The 23,815-nt window shown below is 43.0% G+C and overlaps 1 protein-coding gene across 3 annotated transcripts in view; it reads left to right on the top strand.

Moving 5' to 3' along the window:
* The window catches only part of LOC146812317 (serine/threonine-protein phosphatase 4 regulatory subunit 1-like), a 389,023-nt gene that overhangs the window by 182,844 nt on the left and 182,364 nt on the right, over nt 1–23,815 (top strand). For all 3 annotated transcript variants that reach the window (XM_085619300.1, XM_085619299.1, XM_085619298.1), the window contains one exon: nt 10,796–10,938. In XM_085619300.1, the coding sequence (XP_085475426.1) occupies nt 10,796–10,938 (143 nt within the window). The remainder of the gene's footprint in view (nt 1–10,795; nt 10,939–23,815) is intronic.

The raw sequence follows: 23,815 nt of genomic DNA, 5'->3' as shown, positions 1-23,815 counted from the left end.
ATATTCTAAGGTAAAGAAACTGCAGTATCCACCAGAATGAACAAAGGTAAGTAATCTGTTCAGCTGAAGAAATCTGTGCCTGAGAGGAAACCAAATCAAATCGGTCATGTCCGAATGGGCAACAGCACAACTCAAAGTGAATCAAATAGAACCTAACCCAGCTTCAGATGAAACCGAAGCGGATGTGTGCCTTTAGATCTGAGGCCCACGCTCTTACCAGGCGTTAATGTCAAACTGAAATTTCTTTTTGAAGTCAAGATTAGAGAGAATACTGGCACTTTGTATAAATGTGAAACCCGGATTCATAACTAGTTTAATGAAATTGTTGAAATGTGTTTTTCTGGCACCCCTGCTATTTCTCCCTTACATTTGTCGGCGGTAGCAGGGTCAGGAAACTAGCAGTTTAAACTTGAGAAAACCCTTGAAGTCACAGAGGGATCCAAACCAAAGGCTCCAATCCTATCATTGGGTTAGACACCACCTAGAAAACATTCCAAGTGTGTTGTGTTTTCATTCTTAGTGTTTTCGTTTGTTTAACATTCCCTATGATGTAAGTTGAGAGTTTACAGATGTCATTTTCAGAATGTTATATGGTCATTGTGGAATGTATCTTTTGGATGTGAAGACAGTACGTTTTAGTGATTGGAGCTGTATGCAGGCTGGTTCAGCTCTTCAACTACATTAAAGGATAATTCAATTACTGATGATCCGGAATCCTTTATTACACTGGCAACGGGATGTCGAAGAGCGGATGAACCCACACTAAGCTTGGATTTTCAATTTGTGAGGATTCAGTAGAAACGTTTATATCCGATTTACTAATAATCGGGAGACAAGCTTTTGAGGAAGTTACTTCATTATACTGGATTCGATGTGGGAGTATTGCTCTTCAAGTGAGTAATGGAAGCATTTTGGGAGAAATTATCGCGAAAATTGAAACGATCGTACCTTCATTGCCTCGTGCTACCTGTCGCTTGTTCGAGTGCTCTCACCAACGACCGCACACGAGACCTTGCGCTCTACGTTGCTTGATTACCATTCCTCATTGGAGATGACCGCTATGATACGCGTACGTATACACGCAAATAACGTCGCGTAACCAACGTAGCAGCCATATATTTTTTTTTCTCAACTTTACGATCTCAAACAATTCAGTGTGCACAACGCGTTGGATGTTCCAGGAAGCCTCATTTGAGTTAATAACCACTGGAACCTTTTACTACCAACATTGACACCAGCACAAAACAGCGTATGTACTAATTGTTTTTAATTTTCTCGTAATTAACAAGAGAAAAAAAAAATTGAGTTTATTCTACTACGTGATTCAAGTACTTTTACCTGTACATTCAACTTTAAATTAACCAATCACAAATACTGCTGGCAATTTGTACTTGATCATTTTCAGACACTACTGGAATAAACTGATATATACATTATGAGCCAACCGAATTACAATATTAATCCTCCACAAGCCTTTTGGATTTCTGGAACTGAACCTCCTTTAAAATGGTTGGAATGGAAACCTTATTTTTGTAACTAGATCGATGCTTTGGATGAAGATGGAAAAATGTCTCATGCACAAAAGAAAAGGTTACTTTTGTATACCTTGGGTCCTGTAGGTTTAAAAGTGTATGAGGGCATGACCAAACCTTGTTTTCCAGGTGACCTAAACGTATATGCATTGGCCTTACTCCATCTAGACACATTTGCGCCTAAAGTCTGTATTGGAGTTACAAGATCTAAATTATTTTCCAGGAAACAGAACAAGGATGAAAGTATAGACCATTACCATGCTGATCTCAAAAAGTTGGTTTTAGACTGTAAACTTGGTGTTTTACAAGATGATCTAATAAGAGACCAAATAGTTATGCATGCTTATAACCCCACCATACAAGATAGACTATGGATAAATGGTAATGCACCTCTGGATGACATCCTTGCTATTGTGCGTAAGGCAGACATTTCTGGCAGATGTGCCAGTGTTCTTAAACAAGATAAAATTACTACTGATGTTGTGAGTAAGGACAATGTAAATGAGAGAAAAAAAGTCACAATGAATTCTAAGGATAATTCTAATGTTAAACCCACTTATACCAGATACTTACCTTCTGCAGGATCTAAACTAAAATGCTACAGATATAATATTTTGGAGCACTTAGCTGACAGCAAAAATTGTCCAGCACTTAAGTTCAAATGTACCAATTGTGGTCTCAAAGGTCATTTTGCCAAAGCTTGTAGGAGACGAAAGAATAGCGTTAGATTTGTAAATAATGTGGATGAAAATATTCAATGTGCTAATGAAACTGATGATATGGGGGACAATGGTGGTTTAGTAATGAATTTATACGATAAATTGGTACTAAATATTTGTGATGAAACTATTGTAAACAAACCAATTTGCTCAATGGTTATTGGTGGTGTAGATGTAAGAATTTATGCAGATTCTGGCTCACCTTACACTATCATTAACGAGGAACTGTGGAAATCTTCTTTTATACAAAAAGTGGGTGAACAGTTATTAGAACCTGACATTCACCCTGAAGGCTATGGTGGAGAAACCATAGATCTTCTTGGTTATCGTTGGTTTGTTTTAAAATTCAAAGGAAGTGAGTGTAGAGGAAAACTGTATATTGCGAAAAAAGGACCACCAGTTCTAGGCTGGTTTGACCAAAAACAATTGCATATCATTTAAGATCCCAACAGCAAAGAACAGGTGTTGGTTGTTGAAGACAGTAATGCAGTTAGTAAAGAAATGTTAAAAGAATTTCCAAATGTTTTCAGCACAATGCTAAATGGTTTTCCACCATAGATCTGTCGTCTGCGTATCACCAGATCTCCTTGTCCTCTGAATCAATGAAATTCACATCTTTCATCACCCCCTTTGGGTGTTTTCAATATAAATGCATGCCTTTCGGCTTTGCTTCGGCTGCAGCCGTTTTTCAACTCTTGATGTTTCACCTTTTAAAGAAGAACAAGGTGTTATGTTTTTTCAAGATGACATTCTTGTATTTGGTGATGATGAGGAAGAACACCTATCTAGACTTAAAAAGGTTCTAAGCATTTTGGAAGGTAAAGGCCTTACAGTAGAGCATTCTAAATGTAAATTTGCACAAAAAAGTGTAACTTATTTAGGTCACATTATTGACGAACAGGGCGTAAAACCGAAACCTTCATTAGTTGCTGCTATTTCTGAGGCCCCAGTACCTTCTAGTAAAGATGATGTTAGATCTTTCTTAGGCATGGCAGAATTTTGTTCGAAATATGTACCAAATTTTGCTATTAAAACTTATAATATTCGTCAACGTCTTTAAAAAAAATTGTACATTTGTGTGGTCACAGGCTTGTGACATGGATTTTAAAGTTATCAAAGAAGCTGTTACCAAAGCAACAGATTGTCACAGTTTTGATCCCTTGCTAAATAGTGAAATTACAACCGATACTAGCAACAAGGGCCTTGGTGCTGTTTTGTCACAGATTAACAGTCAGGGCCGAGAAAATATCATAGCTTATGCATCCAGGTCTTTGTCTCCATGTGAGGAGATGTACCCAATTATAGAGAGGGAAGCACTAGCTTGTGAACGGGCATTGGAACACTTTAAGTCCTTTGTTTGGGGAAAACCATGCACACTTCAATGTGATCACAAGCCGTTAGTGAAAATTTTAACAACCGAAGGTGCAATTACCGCTTCAGCAAGATTGGCTAGAATTTAGATGAGGATGCAGAATTTTATTTACAAGACAATTAATGTCCCCGGTAAAAGCAATGTAATTGCAGATCTTTTTGTCAAGAATGCCTTTGATGTTGGAACAATGCAAAAATAATGAGTGGAATGCATTACAAATAGCGTTTGTACGTGATGATGGTTTTTCTGCATTTAGTAGAGAGGAATGGGACAATGAATACTTGAAGGACAATACTCTTCAAGCTGTTACTTACTTTGTCATTAATGGCTGGCCCAGGAAAAAAGAACTTTTGAATATAAATTACAGACTCTTGGGAAGTTAGATCTGAATTGTCTGTCTCACATAATACTCTCTTAAGGGGTGAAAGAGTAATTCCTCCAGAAAGTTTACGAGAAGGAATTATTGATCTTTGTCATGAAGGCCATCCTGGAATTGTTAGAACCAAATCTTTGGTTAAAAGATTGCTTTGGTGGCCAAGTTTTGATTCCCAAATTGATAAGGTTGTAAGAAACTGTATTTCTTGTTCCTCTTCTGATGAGACCTTACAAACCTTTCTTCCTCCTATGTCAAAAGGTTTTCTTCCTAAAAACCCTTTGGAATGTGTCACAATTGACATTATGGGACCTATTAGTGAAACTGATAGTTCTCATCGCTACCTAATTGTTCTCATTGACTTGTTTTCACATTTGTCACAGAGGGCATTTCTTCATGCATACTCGCGGATAATGAAGTACAATTTGTATCATTAAAAGCTAAAACATATTTAAAAAAATTGGGAATCACACACAAAACCACTCTTCACTTTACAACCCAAGCGGTAATGGAATGGTGGAAAGGTTCAATCGAGTTTTAAAGAACACCATTCAATTATCACTAAATTGTAATCTTGATTGGCCAACCCAAATAGGGAAAACTGTGTGGACTTATCGTATTACTGTAAATGAATCTACAGGAATTTCTTCTTTTATACTTATGAAAGGCAGGAATCCCCGCTCAAAATCCATTCCCACATGGCTGTTTTCTAATGAGGTACAACCATGGTCTAGAAGTGAAGTATGTACACGTATGGAGCTTATGCAGGAAAAAAGCAAAGCATACTATGACATTAAACATGGAACAAAATAAGTTATTTTAAACACTGGAGACTGGATACACATAAAAAAAAAAAAAAGTTCAGAAAGGTGATTCCCAGTTTTCAGAACCTATTCAGGTAATTGAAGTTTCACTTAATGCAGTAAGGGTCAGTGATGGTAGAGTTTGGAATTTGAATAGAGTTGCTAATTCCCAAATAATCTTGCTAACTATAATTGGATGCCTGATGATTTTGATGAGGATGTTTCTAGGGACATTCTTCCTTCAGGTACTCCAGACAACGACTCAAACATTAGAATATCAAATATTAATTCAGATGGAAGTACTATTACTTCTTCAGAAGACTCTACTAGTACTTTAGAAACCTTGTTGCCCACTCCTTCCTCCTCTTCGAATGATGAGCCAGATTCTCTTTGTCATTCATTAAGGAGGAGGGTGGTGCCATAGTGGTTGAAAGATTATATTGTTAGCAATAAATGAATGTATTGATGAATAGTATTAGTGAATTGTATTAAAGTATAGGATTATTAGATTTTATTTTATTTTTTTTAATTTATTTTTTCCCCTTGTTTATTTTTTACGGAGAAAGGGGGATGTGTTGTGTTTTCATTCTTAGCGTTTTCGTTTGTTTAATACTCCCTATGATGTAAGTTGAGAGTTTACAGATGTCATTTTCAGAATGTTATATGGTCATTGTGGAATGTGTCTTTTGGATGTGAAGACAGTTTGTTTTAGTGATTGGAGCTGTATGCAGGCTGGTCCAGCTCTCAGACTACATTAAAGGATAATTCAATTACTGATGATCCGGAATCCTTTATTACAAAGGGGTTCGCAAATGAAACTTTCCTGTCCAGGTCTTTTAGTAATATGGTTTTTGAGATGTCAACATACTACCCAACTATCAATATCTCACTCAAACAGAGTGATGTCTAATGCCAGCACAGATGAACCACTGATTTCTAGGCTGCACGGGTTAGTGACATCACCACCATTTTCACATGTAATGTTCGTGGCTAAATATCTTGAAAAATACACATTGATCATGGCCAAAATATATGTAATAGGAGTAGTAGCCTCTTCGTGCCTTTCTAGTTTCATTCTGATTACTGCAATTGCACACGAAGAAAAAAATAACAAATTGGTGTTAGAATCACTCCTATACAGTTTAATAGTTACGGAAGATAGAGTTAAGTAGGTGAAAATAGTTTTTCCTTAATCTTGTTTCTGGATTACTTTATAAGGTCATGTGGCTAACTAATGTGCATTGATAGATAATCTTTGTTTTTCTCCGAAGGTTTTGTAGGATTGTCATGTGTGCGTCATTCTGGGTTTGGCTGCTGTACAATTCACCCTTTGTGTTTTGTGGAATGCAGTTTGGTGCGTTAGTGTGTAACAGGCTATACATTTTTCTTACAGACTGTTCCTTTCTCTCCCTTGATCCACACACGCTCATGTCTATCCCTGAGTATATCTTGAAGGTGTCTGCCTTGTTGGATACGGTGCTGCCAAAAGCCAACTCTCTTAAATATGAATGTCTGTTTACTCAATTATGGAAGATAAAACTTTGCAGGGAAGCTAGATGCCCAAAGTGATTGGACAAGTGATCCCTTATTTTACTATGAAAAACCTTCAGGACGTGCATTAGTTAGTTTTGGGGAATATTGGGTTTGTCTTTGTCCTATATACTGCTTTTGGGACATTACGCTTAAATCCCAGTTACATGCTTCTTTCACAAAAATGCATTTAAAGTCACAAATAGTTCATCCACTCAAGGCTATTCATAAAATATTGGACAATTGATGGTATGCCATTTGGTAAAATGAAATCTGACTATTATAGTGGTGTGCCGCACAGAATGTTTTTATTATTTATTTTGGAGATTTTACCTCCGAATGCGTAGCATTAGCTGTTAGTAGGTGTTTCAGATTTTGGAGGTGCATTTTTGCCTGAAATTTAAGATGGTTGATCAGTTTTTTAAAACAAGACAACAGCATTTCTCTGAGGCACATTTGCCATTCACCAATTTTCACCTAATCGAGGCATTCCTTTTTTATTTACTGTTTTTTTTTTTCTTTTACCATCGATGCTTTGTTTCTTCGAGCTGGGAAGCATGTACATGTCTTTGCCTCCGCAACCCCCCTGGTGGCCAGTGCTTTTATGGCTTCCTCATTTCTGCATTTCCCTGAGCAGAATTTTGAAAATACAGACCTCTTTCTTAGGTCAGTCTCAACTTTAAATTTCGCTTCAGATGGATACCTGTGGCTGGAGATTGCTCACTTGTTGAATAACCCATGCTGGAACCTAAAACTTGTGATAGCTCTCCCACCTCAGTAGGTGGAGCAGGATCCATCTCAACGCTCGAAGTGAGGTCATTACTGAAACCATATAGCACCCACTCTGGTTCTCTGACTTCAGTTCCTGTTTATTTCCTCGCCCTTTGATGCAGATCCAGAGTTCTTCTTGGAGGTTTCTCTTCAGAACTTTTCTATTGCAAAACTTTTAATGGCCCAAAAAGTCAGGGTTTAAGCTTTGTCACACCTGCGACAAACAGATATCCATCACCAACTTGCATGGTGTTTGTCTGCTGTGCCTGACTTCTAGGCATGATTCTCATGTCTGTAACCATGCTTCCTAAGAACATTAAAGAGTGTGGCCAAGCAGTACATGGTCTGTACCCTGAACAACAGTTGGCCCTAACTGCAGTCTTGGTCTAGATCAAAACTTCATCTTCAGAGCATAGTTTGTGGCTATCACCCAACCTCTGGATCCTCCTCTAGTGCTGCCAGCGTTGATCTATGCCTCAGAGTCTTTTCTAGCTCTGCCTCCACGATTCCCCCAGCAATGTTGGTGTTGAGCTACCCAGAGTTCTCGCCCGGTACGGATCCCACACACTACCTTCATGGTTGTATTCAGAAGTGCTTGCCCCCTCCTAAGTACCTGTTGGAGCCCTGAGACACTGTGAGGCCCAGTTTGCTTTCCCAGTGGTGGGTTCTCCCAAAGTGCTGACCATCACCACTGTTCCATAAGAATCGCTCTAGTCCAGCACCACCTCCACCTCCACATCCACAGCTGTCCGCAGCTCATCTGCAGGAGGCACTGACCTGCCCATTTAAGTTCCATAATTCAAGAAGAGAGGCTTTGAGAATTATAGGACGAAGAGCAATACAGGATTAGTAGAGACGGCTTGCAGCAGAGAATGCACAAGCTTTTTGTCTCCGATTCTGATCCACTAGAGATGTGTTAAGGACAACCCCCAGGCACAGATGATAGTGGTGACCAGTTGTTCACACTTCATTCTCTGGAGAATGCTGACTTCTAGCACTGAAAAATGCCACCCATCTGGACACCTCCCTGGATATTTACTTAGTTCTGAGGCCAGGCCAGGCTGGACCCGTGCAGGAATGGCATAAAAATAATGTTTTAAAAAAGGCAGTGGAGCTCCTTGAACAACCCCTGATATTGGTAGGGCTGAATTTGAATACTTTGATGGAAATTCTACAGCTCACAACTTCAGCAGAGTCACTATTATTATGTAACAAAACTTTATTGGTGCGTATCAGAGAAACATGGGACAAACTAACAAGCATTCCTGTAGTGAAAAGATCTGTGGCCCGGGAGATACAGTGTTCCCATTGGTCCTCCCATCAGCAGAATATCTTGTTGGTAGGTTTTCTTTGTGTGTTGTGCAAAATACCTGGTCATTTCCAACGCGTCCACCTAACATGGAGCCCAAGAATCTAGAGGATCTTGGGTAGAAAAATTCCTTAGCAAGTTGGAGCTTGGCTATTCATTCCCTACTTGCTGTATGCCTTCTTCGATGTTGCTTTCCCTATTGGACATGGTAGCACTCAACCCGCAACAGCATCCCAAATACCACTTCAGCGAAGCGGTATGTGGTGGTTAAAATGATTCTAAAAAATTCTTAAGAGCAGAACTGGACACTGCGCTTGGTAGTTTGGGCCATGGGCTTGTCTATTTCTCTGTGTGTGCATGCTTGGTTTACATTGGCATGCTTTTCGGCGGATGTACAGGCCACATTTATCAGTATATATTTCGACTTTGAATTGTATGTCTCTTCGCAGTTAAAGCACATGTAGCCCTGTTGCATTTAAGGCAGGGAGAGCCACCGCCTTTCCCTGAGTTTCAAGTTGTTGCAGAAGGGAGCGTGTTCTTCCCAAATGGGGACGGATTAACAGCTTTTTGCAAGCCTGGAAAGTCATTACATTCGACTAATGATTATTTAAATTGTAAAAAGGGTATATGCCCACCCTTTCCAGCAGACCCCTTGCATCATCCCTCCTCAACGGTTCGTTAAGTCAGAAGAACATCTTCTGCAGCACATCTTTTAGTTTGGTAGTTTCACATTTTCAGTGCGGATCAGAGCTCCTTACCCTGTTACTTCCTTATTAGCACTGGATCGCCATACGTTCTCCTGGCCCCTTATCAGACCCAAGCCATGATTACCAGTAACAAGAAAGATATAGGATTAAGATTCCCCAGCAGTTTTAAGTTCGGGTTGTTCCTAATTACCTCCTATTTTTTTTGCCTGGCAGTTTAAAAAGACCGTTTGTTGTTAGCACAATCTCTGCAGAAGTATTGGTGGTGAATCTGTCAAGTCTAATATACTGAGTGATGATAAAAGACTTGGCTGTTATTAGTCAACTAACTTGTATACTTCGCTGGCCACTGTTCTTGTCAGCAGCATTCGCTTAATGTATTATCCCTTTTTATAAGCTACCCTACCTCCTATAGGATTCTAGACTTGAATATGCACTCTTTATTTGTTCTGTTATTAAGCCTCGTTTTCTTCTCGTAAACTCAATAAAGAAATTTAAAAATGAAAATGCCTTTGAAAGGAACATATGAGCTTGAACTTAAGCAAGTGGTGTCATCCTTACTAGAGAGCACGACTTTTAACTTAAAAGAAAAAGTTATTTTCAACATTGCACAGAATTTTAACAGAAAATAGGTAACAAAAAGCCCAGAAAAGAGTAGCCTAATCCAGGTCTGCTGAGATTTAACCAGAATTGGCTACACATATGTCTGTGTGGAATGATGATTGGAATGCATCTTTGGAAGGTCAGGAGTCTTACCCTAAGAGGTCCTACCCGTATTTTACTGCTTAATGTTTTGCTTGACAAATGCACGTTAATTCCTTTGACCTTTATATTTCTGTTGCACTGACAGAAAGGTACCACAAACTACCGCATTTATCTTTCTTTGTTAATCCGCAGAGGTCAGAAAGTGTTATTTGACTGGATGACAGCTGTACCTTGACTCCTGTTAGTGATGTTTACCTTTAGGAGTTGCCCCACATCATTCCCTCCTGGCAGCTGTCCTCTGCACTGCGGCAAAAATGAATCAAAAGTGATCTTTGAGCTGACCTCTGCCCCCAGTACAGGGTTGATGCTCACTACCCAGAACCCTTAAATAGGTACGGATGCTCTTTAGGTAGTGATGAGCGTGTGGTACTCCTAAAGAGAGAGACTTTCACATCAGAAAATATCAGATGGCTCTGCTAGGTTGGTTTGCTTTGGTGGCGATGGACCACATAAAGTAATAATTTTCAGTTATGGTATTTCTACCACTATCAAATTAATATATACATGTCCATCTACATGAAATAAAATATGGCTCCCATACACCCTGGCAGGGTACAGCAGAGTTCACTTCCTCACAGTGGCCCAAACAAGTCTTAACTTATGTTAACTCAACCTCAGTATAGGTTGGAGCCTCAATCAAATGATCACATCTCGAGGCACATGGCTGACACTGACACATGGGGCCTAAGTGGGGAATGTACTGTGCTGGTAGGGAAGGAAGTGCTGAAAACAAGTGCTTATCGATCCGCTTCGGCCATCCAGACAGGGAGGGAATAATTACATGTTTAGTCTGCGTTTGAAGACCTTCCCCTGTCGTCCACAGTTTGTATGAAATAAAAATGAGTAAGTCAAAATTATTTCTAATTCATTGAAAATCGAACTTTAAACTGTAACACGTTTCTTTTGTTCCCCCACAGAGGCTTCAGTACGCACAGAGTTGATGGAACAAATTCCACCGATTGGCATTTTCTTGCAAGAGAGCCGACCAAACTTTCCCATGGCGTTCTCCGAATACCTCATGCCTATTGTTCTGAGATACCTCACAGACCCCAACAATCAGGTAGGAAGACCTCCACTCACAAATATTAAAATCAACAGACCCTACCTAAAAACAATTTGAATTTGGATGAGGAGCTGTAAGACAAACTGTCAAGGAAAATGAGCTCGTTTGTGAAAAGTTAATGACTAAAGCCGAACTGGTTTCATCCCTCCGAGCAAGAGCATTACCATGGAAGCAGTTCCAAGTTTGTGTACGAGGCACTATATTTGGTAGCAAAAAGGAACATTTCACTTTGCAGATTGACCACGAGCCAAAGCTTAATGATTGCTTGTGTACGTGTTGTGCTGCTGGTACTGTAGGGAGGTATTTGGGAGGACGGATTAGACAATTGTTTTCTAATGCTTTTGTTATATTTTTGAAAAATAAATGTTTCATTCTCCATTTAAATACATGCATTTTTAGGTACTTGAATCCTTTGTTTCATTTTACTGTGCAAATTCTACTTTTTAGCTTTACATTCAGACCATTACAACTTGTTTTTCTTGTAATTTTCTTTTAAAGTTGAGTTTGATACGTGACTTCCTGTGACATTGCCCAGAAACCCACACAAATTCCACTGCAAGATCCATTTCCTCCAGTCAGCCCCCAACGTATTTAGAAAAAGTCTGTCGCTCTAGATCAAATTGTCTTTTTTTCAAGAATGACATACCATAGAAGAACAAGAATTGGCAAAGCTAATAGTTCTCACCAGCACACGAGCTCTTGGTTTTGTCAGTGTTTTGTTTAGCCATGCTGTACAGCACAGCGACTGCTGTGTATCATGACTGGAAGTAAAGGGAAAAAAATACGATGGCTGAGTCATAGTGCTTTTTTTCCCCTTCACTTTCGACCATGCTGTGCAGCTGTAAAACATGGTCAAAACACATTAATGCAGCCAATTGGCTTTGCCTATGCTTGTTAAGAACAGTCTTGAGCGTTCTTCATTTTAGCACATTTAATCCCAGCTCAGTGGCCAAAGCTGTGCCATGCTGCTTTGCCTACGTCTTCATAAAATACGGAGTGTAGAACGAGTAATCTTAATCTCTATAGGGAGTAACAGGATCCTTCTGTCAGAGTGCACTTTTCAGCAGTGTTAGTAAATACTGGGAAAATAGCCCAGCGAGCTGCAAGTACAAGGCTCAAATCGTGGCAAGGTGGACTCTGCCCTTTATCCTTCAAAGCCTGATAAAAAGAGACTCAATTTTATGACAGATTAAAAATAACCCGTCTGTAAAAATACTCCATTAAAGCACTTTGGCACAAGCATGGTATAACTAATGATGAACGTACTGAACCCCTCATTCAGTGCCCCCACAATAAGCCTAAATGAAACAAAGGAAGCAGTTTGGCTGCCGCAGTTGTCTGACAATGGGTCATATACCATAGCCCTGCAGCCGACTATGGCACTTAGGACTCAAAGTCATGACAAGTTACACTTCTGTTAAATAACATGTGGTGAGGAAACAAAAAAAGGGAAAAACAGCTGCTGAATGGTCACGTAGCTTATCCCCACAGCCAACTCTGACAATCGGGACTCAAATCCAAAATACATTACACTTAGATACAAAAATGTGCGGAGGACCTGAATCACGTTAGGAGCAGTGAATGGGCACGGATTAAATCAGTCTGTGTTTGGTCCCTGCTCCACAGCAAGTGTCGGAAGTGATGTTTCGGCTGCACTGGCGAATTAAGACGGCTGCAAAAAAGAGTGACGCAGAAGCTGACAAAGCAATGGACGGGCCTCAAGCCCTTTTTGTAAACAGTAGGGTCTCGCAAGAGAGGAATGCGCTAGCGCATGCTCTCACAGGGTCAACCCTAAAAAAGGATGAACCAAGAGGTCAGCGAGTGTGCCAAGCACTGTGGGTGTTGTGTGCGTGGACGCAAGCTTTTTTCCCAACAATATTCGCATCCCTTCAGTGATCTGCTTCAGATGCGAATAATTCCATCCACACTCTATTTCAGTCTCTGAAATGTAGTCAGGGAAAATACTTTCTCTTTTTTTGTTTTTGTTTGATGTGGTTTGTGTTTTCCCAAAAACACAAAAATAGAGAAGGGCATTAGTGATGGGGAGAGAGAAATAAAACCTCAAGTAATAATGGGTGTCTAATGATATTTTATAGTCACAATGGGATATGTAACAGATTACTTAGAAGGCTATTTGTGTCCTCCTTAGTCTCCTTTATAATGTGTCAACCTTCTCCAGCCATGCAAATCTTCTGACAGCTTGTCATCTATCCGAACAGCTTATTCGAGTTTCTTTCACAAGCCACTTATTACTGTGTTTCTTACATGCATCAAACAACAATTCTTATCCTTGTGTTTAATGAGTAGCAATGCAACGTTTGGCAAGAAGCAAGGAGAGAGTAATGATCCTGCCTCTCCTTCTCCCCTGATTTCGTCTCTGGTGCAGCTCCAGCAAAGAAACCTGTTTAAACGCATTTGTAATCATGTTACCAAGGGCACCTGCGAGATGTGCCACCACTGCATTCTAGAAAAACCTTACTACAAAACAGTTCCAAATCATCTGCATAACATCAACATCTTCTTGTTTACATATAGAGAAGTTTGTGTTGTGACAGATACATTTTATTAGACATTTTTATTGTGTAATATGTCCAATGTAAACAAATACTTTAATTGGGATACCTAGCATTGCTCTTAGCCTCCTTTAAGGTACCTCGTTATTTTGTTCGATTAGACATCTTTAATATGGTGGCCCACGTTCCTCTCCCATTTAGCTCACATTGGTAAGGGTGTCCTAATTCGAGCATTAAACAACGAGCGGTATAAAGGAGACACTGGTGTTCTGCCATTTTTCCCAACATGTTGCTCTACCCACGTGCTTGATTCCATTGGTGTTCCAAGAAATCCCCCCAGCCATGTCTGTTGGGCACCTCATGCCAAACTGGCATAAAAAAAATGTTACCTGGCTAGACCCCTGATTGCTCTCCGTCTTCAGCAGAGACCCAAACATATGTTCTCTATACAGGTTGGCCATTTTCCAACACTTACCCTCGATCCATCTCACAACACGTGCTTCCTGATGTAATGCCACAAATCGTGGTAGGCTCAGAGACTGGATTCCTTAGTAATGGTACCCTTTTAATTACTGATTTCACACTGTGATCTCAGACTTTTGACATAAGCTTTACTAATTGAGGTATTTAATGTCCAAATCTCCCTCAGTACATTACAAGGGACTGCAGAGTACTGTCTCCAAGGTTTCCAGATCCTAGCATTTGCTCCACATTAGGAAAGTCATCTTACTAATTGAGGTATTGCTGCTGTGGTGCCAAATAATATTATTTAGTCAGGCACAGCCAAATCTCCAAGTTCATGGGGGGGGGTTTTAGTTTTAACACTGGTTTGCCCCCACACTTTCCCCACCCTGCCACCGCCAATTAAACTAACATTCTCAAATTGGAGTCAATATGTTCAAACACAGACTTTGAGATGAAACATTTCACACCCTGAAATACATGCAAAAATCCATGGAGGACAATCATTGTTTTTAGTGGGACCATTCCCATTAAGGATAGGGGCAATGTTGTCCAGAACAATATTGACAGAACAAAGCCTTAAAAGGCTTGCCCACATTCAGTGCCACCCTGTCCATTGACTTCAACAATTTGATTTTTAGTTAGAAAGTATCCCACATTCACCAAGCAGCATGAGGGTACGTAGTACACCTCCATCAGTTTCCCTTAAATCGACAAATGTATTATCAGCATGCTATGATTCTCTATAGGTCATGTCTCCTATTCTACTACTTCAGTTCAGCATTATCTTTTTCATTATCCTAGTTTTAGGCTGTAAAAGCAAAACAAAAAGGGCGAGGTGTCCGGGGCCACCCTTGTCTAGTACCACGTTCTCTCTCCCAGCATCTATGTGTGTCTTATCCAGTTCATGAAGACGATGGTCATAACTGAGGTTTTCCAGCACTACAAACAAAAAGTCCTAACCAAACTTATCAATAGTGTTTTCAGTATACAATTCATCATTTTCATTCCACACTTCAAACCTGCCTTAGTTTGTCTAGAGCCATTTGGTAAAACTTCGTGTGCATTCAGCTTTTTCCAGCATTTTTTCTTTTTGTATAACTGTGAGCTTTTCCTCTCTCCCAAGGGTGATTTCCTGCACCATCATATAGTGTAATAGGTTTGAGAGATATGCTCTCTTCAGATAACCTTTGCCCTAATTGGAGTCTGGTATCCGCACCTTAAAATACACAGCCTGAAGATGGCTATCAAGTGCATAATTTATGTCTACCTTTGTAACCTACATTCTACCTTGTTCACCTAAGATAGGAACTTTTGGGCTTGTGCTTATTAAGAACCAGAATATCCTGCTGACCGATTCTTACCCTTCTGTATTCAGTTTATATAAAAGAAAGTGCGCACATACATATCAAGTGTGTCCTCTTTCACTCTTGGGTCTTTCTTTTTTAAATTCTATTAGTTCTTCAGATCTTTCATGATTTGTTGCTAACCTTTACTCAGCCTCTTTTTTCTTTTCCAGTGTACCAAACGATGATTGTAGTCCACATTTCTTCTCTAGACAAACAGCTCGCTCCTCTGTCTTTATTGCTTTCCACTTACTGCAGTGGCAGTTCCTCAGTTTGTCTGAAAGATATGGAACAGATTAGTGTGTAGTGTGAGGAGCTTATTTCAATATTTTTTAATACCTTGTCTTTATCCTACGTCTTTCATGCAAATATAAGATGATCGAGGAGTGGTGAGATAGAATCTGACTTAAATATTTCACATCTACACATCCAGTTCCCTAGTGACAAAGAAATAACTGTACCTACTTGGGTTGGAGTGAAACAGACTTGATCTGTTGGGTGCTGTTCATGGCCAACATTTACCAAATTAAGCCTGGAAAAAGAGTGCTGTCATAGGAGTGTATGGTCAGGGCCCTGCCGGAATAGAACTTTGTCGCTAAGGCCAGACATGAGCCAATTTAACATCTTCAGCTCATATCATGGGAGTGGCCAGCATGACGACGACAACCTCTTGACAGCTTTGGAAATAATTTTCATGTGCTCTACTATGGATGTATACACACATTAAATAAACACAGCTGATGCCCATCCAGGAGACCTCATATCTTCCCTCCTGTTCTTCTAAACAGACTCCCACCCACAGCTCACAGATGGTAAACCTCCAGGAGAATGGAGACTAGGACGAGGAATACAAGCTCCGTCTCCATTTTGTTGCCATGCCAGTTAGTTCCTGCATTTTACGGTATCTCTCCTGCAGAAAAGCAATCTCCTCATACTTTTGCTAAAGGAATGGTAATTCTTTATCTTTTTACATAATTATTCAATCTTCTGACATTCCAGGTAACTAGTTTTATTCCTTTTGTCACAAAATTTCAGTCACTCAATGGCCTAACTGTACCTAGCTTGGTGGAGCAAGGACATGCCCTCTTCTACCCTAAGCCCATATTTGTCGAACACAGGATTCAAATCTCCCCTCTCTCGCAATCCTAAATAATTTTACAAAACTGGACAACCTCAACTGGAGGAATAGGTCCTTGCTAAACATCTGCTTGCCACATACTCAGTCATAAAGGTCAAACTTCAATCTAACTGTCAATAACTCACCATCTTCCTTCCTTTAACATAAAACATGACAGCAACCAAAATGCACTCAACACTGAGCTGCTAGATATAGCTGCAATGAATAATTATCAAGCAGCTTGAGAAATAGGAGTTTGACTGAAGTACTGGTCCGAGGTTCAGCAAGTTCCAGAAAAAAAACCTGAGTAGGGGGGGTGGTATAGTGACACCTCTGGCCCAGTTCTCCTTTTGTCATAGTATGTGTCCTCCCTACCAAAAGGGAGTAACCAGTGGTACTGGCAGTTCCTGTTATAAATTCTATCCAATGGATCAAGGTTAGCTCTTTACAGCCTGCAAGCGTGCCATCTTCTGATGGATACATCTGCCAGTGGATTTCTCACCTTGTGAATATCCCCTGCGCCAGCAACATTCGGAAACTTTTGTAGCTGTCCACGCTGATGAGGTCGAAGACGACGTCACAGAGACACGGCTCCATTCGCGACTCTGCTGACATCACCGGATCCATAAGAAGACCTCGTCGGCGTGATGACGTCCGTTCCCTTTTTTCCACGCCATCGATGCTAACGGTTTTCGGGACTCTCTCTGTAGCTTTCGTTTGATACTTGGTTTTCTGCTGGTATCTCTCTCTTCTTCTATCTGCAGCTGAAGATGTCGACGAAGAAGTCCAGGTTTAAGCCTTGCCGGGAGTGCGGAAAGCACATGTCGATAACGGATCCGCATGAAGACTGTGTATGGCGTCTTTTATCGGACCACGATGTCGAAGGATGTTCTTGCTGTCGCAAGATGAGCACAAAGGCTCTGAAGGAGAGGGAAGCCAAATTATTCATCGCCAGGATGAAAAAGGAGAAGAGAGGTCGGAGAAGGTCGAGAAAAAGAAGAGGCATGTATCTCGACATCGCTCGGCCAGGGATGCGGCTCCGAGATCGACTTCGCCCTCTTGACGTCGTAAGGACGTTGTATCTCCTTCGCCTGTTCCTGATTCTCCTGTTGGCCTGTCATCACCTGTTGCTTCACCGGATCATTCTTCGGCTCCGGCACCGGCTCCATCTCCGACGCCGGCTCCACCTCCGGCTTCGTCTCCGGTTCCAATTCAAGAGGTTCCAGCTCCGGACGAGCCTTCGGCTCCGTAGATTCCACCATTGGCGCCGATCGGCCCGAATCCGGTGATGCCTCAGACTGAGCCATATCCATCGTTTCCAGGCCCATGTCAAGATCAGACGCATTATCTTAATGCTATGTATGGGGTCTTTTCCAGAGCCTTGTACCCCTCTGGTGCACCTTCGGGTCCCATGGGTCCTATGGCTTTCAGTTTGGGAGTTCCTCAAGCTTATCCTCAGGCTCCGTTCATGCCATTTTTTCCGGCGACGTCGTCTTGGCATCTACCGGCGCCGAGGACATTGACGCCGCTTCCTTCTTCACCGGCGCCGACTCGGCTTCGTTCAACGCCGGCTGTTCCTTTGGATCCGCGCTCGACGCCGGCTGCGGCGCCGTCGGAATCGGTTACGGCGCCGCAGACTCCTGCTGTGAGGATCAGATCTAGGAGGGAGGCCCAAAGGGTACTGGAGGAACAGAGGTACCAGATGGAAGAAGGTGAGCTAATGGAGTCGGATGATCTCTTTGAAGAATCGAAGGAGGCTAGTGGCCTGGACTTGTCGCCTGAATGGGAGATTACTCCTCCTGCTGATACTTCTTCAAAGGATGTGGCTCCATACCACTCTGTTATTAAAAAGGCGGCTGAGCTTCTGGATCTGCAGTTACCATCTGCAGAGTTTAAACATCCTTACAGGCGTTCTACACTCTCCCTCCTCTGTTTTGGAGCATTTGCTCCCTTTTAATGACGCCATTATTGAGCCGGTAATGGAGGTATGGCGTAAGCCCTTCTCTGCTCCTGCGGTTTCTAAGGTTGTTGCAAAGAGGTATAAGGCGGCTCCAGGGGACCCAGACTTTTTAACATCCCATCCTTCTCCGGAGAGTCTGGTGGTTCAGGCTGCCTGTTCCAAGAGATCTACAGGTGCTTTTCCCCAAGTCCCGAGTGATAGGATGCCAAGAAGTTAGACCAGTCGGCTAAGGAAGTCTTCTCTTCTGCCAGTATGGCTTTAAAATCGACGAATGCCACCTGTCTTTTGGGCCGATATATCCATGCTCTTATGGATTCAGCAAAACAGCTGGCCCCAAAACTGTCAGAAGAAGACAGACTGAACTTTAATGAGGTACTGCCGGACACCCAGGCGGCTGCACGTCAGGTAATCCAAAGTGGCTTGGATACCGCTGATTCGGTCGCAAGGATTATGGGCTCTTCTGTTGCCACAAGGAGGAGTGCGTGGCTCAAGTCATCCGAGTTCTCCCCAGATGTACAGGCAACGCTCCTGGACTTGCCTTTCGACGGCTCGGGTCTTTTTGGCAAGAAAGCGAATGCTGCGCTTGAAAGATTTAAGGAGAGCAAGGCCACGGCCAAATCTTTGGGCCTGCAAACTCAGCCTAGGGGCTCGTTCAGGAGGTACAGTGGCTTTGGAAGGTCATCCTTTCGTACATACAGACAGCCCCAGCAGCAGCAATCGCAGCAGATTACTCTGTATAAGAGCTACAGAGGCAGAGTCAGAGGTTGTACTCTAGGTCGACAGCTCTCCTCCTCCTCCTCCTCCTCCCTCTTCCTCAGCCCCTCCCACCACTGCAAAGCAGCCCTAGATCCACCATTCTGGATCATGCTGGTCCTGTGGGGGGCCGGCTTACCCATTTTCTACAAGATTGGGAATCGGTTACTACAGACCTTTGGGTTCTAGATCTTGTAGAAAATGGGTACGCCCTTCCCTTTCGGGAATTCCCTCCAAATTACCCTCTTTGCCAAGGTGCTTGCTCGGAGGACCACCTTCTTCTCTTGCTGGAGGAAGTCCTGACATTACTGAAAAAAGGTGCGATAGAGGTGGTTCCAGAGCGGGAAAGGAGTCAGGGATGCTACTCCCGGTATTTCCCGATTCCGAAAAAGGACGGCAGATTGCGTCCAATCCTGGACCTCAGGATCTTTGTCTGAAGCAAGAGAAGTTCATGATGCTCGCCCTTGCGCAGGTTCTTCAAGCGCTGCATCAGGAGGACTGGATGGTGTCGATCGACTTGCAGGATGCGTATTTCCACCTCCCCATCCTGAAGTCGCACAGGAAGTATCTCCGGTTTACGGTAGGGTCGCAATATTATCAGTTTGCGGTCCTCCCGTTTGGTCTTACTACTGCACCTCGAGTCTTCACCAAGGTGATGGCAGTGGTGGCAGCCCATCTCAAAAGGTCGGGGATTTCAGTTTTCCCCTATTTGGACGACTGGTTGATCAAAGCAGAGTCGCCAGAGAAGGTGCTTCATAATCTGCAGGTTACAACTCAGCGGTTGTACAAATTGGGCTTCTCGATAAACATGCCCAAATCTCACCTGGTGCCCTCTCAGCGCAACCTGTTCATAGGGGCGGTACTGGACACTAATGTGTGTCGAGCATTCCCACTTCCACAAAGGATTCTCGACATACAGGAAATGATTCCCTTGTTTTACAATGGAGCGGTCGTTCCCGTCCTGAAGGTACTTCGTCTGCTCGGTCTGTTTGCTTCCTGCATTCTGTTGGTCAACCATGCACGCTGCACATGCGGGCACTCCAGTGGTGCCTCCGCAGGCAGTGGTATCAGCACAAGGGACATCTCCGGGAGTCTGTGAGGATCTCCAGAGAAGCTGCAGCGGATCTGTCTTCGTGGAGCATGGAGGGCAATCTGTCTTAAGGAAAGCCCTTCCATCTTCCTCCATCGGTGGCCACGGTGATAACGGATTCATCCACTTTAGGGTGGGGTGCTCATCTGGGGGATCTGGAGATCAAGGGTCTTTGGTCTCCAGAGGAAAGGTTGCTTCACATCAACCTTCTGGAGTTACGATCGATACGTTTGGCGCTCAAGGCCTTCCTACCTTCCCTTCGCGGTCAGTCGGTTCAAGTCCTGACGGACAACACTACAGCGATGTGGTATGTCAACAAGCAGGGAGGAGTGGGGTCGCATTGTCTCTGCAGAGAGGCTCTACGTCTCTGGTCCTGGGTTCAGGATCATCAGATTTGTCTGATGGCAAATCACCTGGCCGGAGTTCTGAATGTGCGTGCAGACAGTCTGTCGACAGTTTTCCGCCGACCATGAGTGGAGGCTTCATCCAGAGATAGTTCCGCACATCTTTCGGATGTGGGGAACTCCTCGGGTGGACCTGTTTGCCACTCACGAGAACGCTCACTGCCCGTCATTCTGCAGTCTCCGGTATCCGATGCAGGGAGCTTTGGGAGACACGTTTCAGTTGGGTTGGAGCCCACAACTCCTTTACGCGTTTCCTCCCATACCCTTGATTCCTCGGGTTCTGAGGAAGATTCGCCAAGACCGGGCCCAAGTCATATTGATCGCCCCGGATTGGCCAAGAAGGGTGTGGTACACAGATCTTCTCCACCGCTCCTCGTGCCCTCCGCTCCGTCTCCCTCTCAGGGCAGACCTCCTCTCGCAGTTGCAGGGGCAGGTTCTACACCCCCCATCTCCAGAGCTTACACCTTTATGCCCTTAAACAAGTGTCCCTTGAGACTTGTCTTTCAAAACGGTTTTTCTCATTGCGATCACCTCGGCAAGGAGGGTAAGTGAGCTTCAACCTCTGAGTTCAAAACCCCCGTTCTTGACCATTCATGCTGAAAGAATGATACTCAGGACCAGGGCTGCTTTTCTGCCTAAGGTGGTAACTCCTTTCCATCTGGGGCAGTCCATTACCCTTCTACCTTCTATCCTCCCCCTCACCCTTCCAAGGAGGAGGAGCGGCTTCATCGCTTGGACCCTAAGAGGGCGGTGAGCTTTTACCTCGATAGGACTAAAGACTTTCAAATGGATGACCAGCTCTTCGTGGGCTTTGTTGGCTGCAGGAAAGGCAGAGCGGTGCACAAGCGCACCCTTTCCATATGGATTGTCTTGTGCATCAAGATATGTTACTCTTTGGCCGGTAAGGGACCTCCAGAGGGTTTAAGGGCTCATTCTACTAGGGCAAAGTCTTCTACATCTGCCTTGTCTAGAGGTGTTCCTGTGGAGGACATTTGTAGAGTGGCAACTTGGGCCTCCCTCCACACTTTCGCGAAGCATTACTGCTTGGACTCTACTGTGTGTCGAGCATTCCCACCTCCACAAGGTGAGGAGGGACGGACACTTTGCTCGTTTCGTCCTTATTGAAGGGTGGACACCCTCCTCCGGGAATGGGGACTGCTGTGGGAATCTATTCACAAGGTGAGGAATCCACTGGCAGATGTATCCATCAGAAGAACAAGTTACTTACCTTCGGTAACGCTTTTTCTGGTGGATACAGTATCTGCCTGTGGATTCCTCACTGACCCACCCGCCTCCCCGTTGTCCACCCTTGTATAACTACAATTCTAATGATGGTGTTTTAAAATTTTGTTGTTACTGTTAAAGGCAGTGTGTTGTTTCTTTTGCCTTCTTATTTATTCTCCACACTGTGTGTTGATTTGTATATTATGTACTGTGTATATATTGCTGTCAGTCCGTCCGTGTGCCTCGAAGGCACGGAAAAAAGGCCGGAACTGACGTCATCACGCCGCCGAGGTCTTCTTATGGATCCGGTGACGTCAGCGGAGTCGCGAGCGGAGCCGTGTCTCTGTGACGTTGTCTTCGACCTCATCGGCGTGGTCTGCTACAAAAGTTTTCGAATGTTGCTGGCGCAGGGAATATTCACAAGGTGAGGAATCCACAGGCAGATACTGTATCTACCAGAAAAAGCGTTACCGAAGGTAAGTAACTTGTTCTTCATTCACTACTTCTCTCACTTTAGGACTGCTGTTTGTGTCAATCAATCAATCATTCAGGATTTATAAAGCGCTGCTAATCACCTGATACGGTAGCCAGGTGCTTGCAGGCCCCAGAGTCTTATTTGAACAGCCAGGGCTTGAGGGCTATTCGGAAGTGAGGTGATGGTCTGGAGGTGTGTGGAGATGCTGTTCCAGGTCTTTGCTGCCATACGGGAGAAAGAGAGTCATCCACTTCGGCTTCGGTAGATACGGGGAGTATGGGCAAGTGAAAGGGAGGCAGAGCGTAGTCTTCTCGATGGTTGGCGGAAGTTCAGGCAGTGGTTAATGTAGGCGAGCCCTTGGTTGTGTAGAGCTTTGTGTTCTTAGATCAGCAGCTTGAATTGGCATTTCTTCTGTACAAGGCGCCAGCGGAGTTTCTCGAGGTGGGTGTGATATGGGTTCCTCTGGGAAGGCCGAGGAGTCTTACTGATCCTTTCTGTGTGGTCTGAAGTCTCTGTAGAAGGTGTGCAGCGATTAATGCGTAGAGGGCATTGCTGGTGATGAGGGCTTGTCACTGTGCGTCTTGTGGGTAGGGGTAGCCACTTAAAGACCTTAAGTAGCATGTGCAGTGAGGAAGCAGTTTGAGGAGACGGCGTGGATCTGTGATTTCATGGTGAGATTGTCAGTGATGGTTCCGAGGTTTCTGACATTGTTGGAGGGAGTGGGTGCGGGTCCTAGGTCTGATGGCCACCAGGAATTGTTCCATATGTTGCTGCTCTTGCCAAAGATTAGCACTTCCGTCTTGTCTGGGTTCAGCTAAGGTTTAAATATAATTGTATATTTGTGCGGTTGGGTCTTCGAACCCAATTTCTAAACAATAGAGCGTTGGCCCAGGGAGCTTTTTTCCCTTTGGCCAGTTCGCTCCCATGAGTGTCTTGACGCTTGCAGGACCAAGCACTCTGATTAGCTGTCAGCAAAATGAGAATAATGTTGCTGGCAGCCTTACAGGGCTCGAGTACTTAGTCCCCACTTGTCATAAAGTAAAAACATATATATATATATATATATATATATATTCACTGAAAAAACCATAGGTTTCACACATGTTATAGTTAGCGGAAATTTTACTGATAAAAACCAGTGAAATTCCCCCGTTATAGTTAGCGCAGGCAACTATAACTCACGCGACCGCAATCCTCTGCTGATGCTAATACTGTATTTAGACACTTATTTGCCCATGTCTTCTTCCATAAATTTTTAGCTATACATATATTAGAAATATTTTTTTTTCATAAAGACACATATGTCATCAGCAGAAGATTGCAGTCGCGTGAGTTATAGTTGCCTGCGCTAACTATAACGGGGGAATTTCACTGGTTTTTATCAGTAAAATTTCCGCTAACTATAACATGTGTGAAACCTATGGTTTTTTCAGTGAATTTGCAAGGTTTTTTAAATGCTAATTCCTAACTATAACGTGTGTGAAACCTATGGTTTTTTCAGTGAATTAGTACGGTTTTTTAAATGCTAAG

The sequence above is a fragment of the Triturus cristatus genome, chromosome 7 (assembly GCF_964204655.1).
Source record: "Triturus cristatus chromosome 7, aTriCri1.1, whole genome shotgun sequence".
NCBI lineage: Eukaryota > Metazoa > Chordata > Amphibia > Caudata > Salamandridae > Triturus > Triturus cristatus.
The sequence above is the reverse complement of the archived record's forward strand: the minus strand, read 5'-3'. Positions and strand labels throughout refer to the sequence as shown.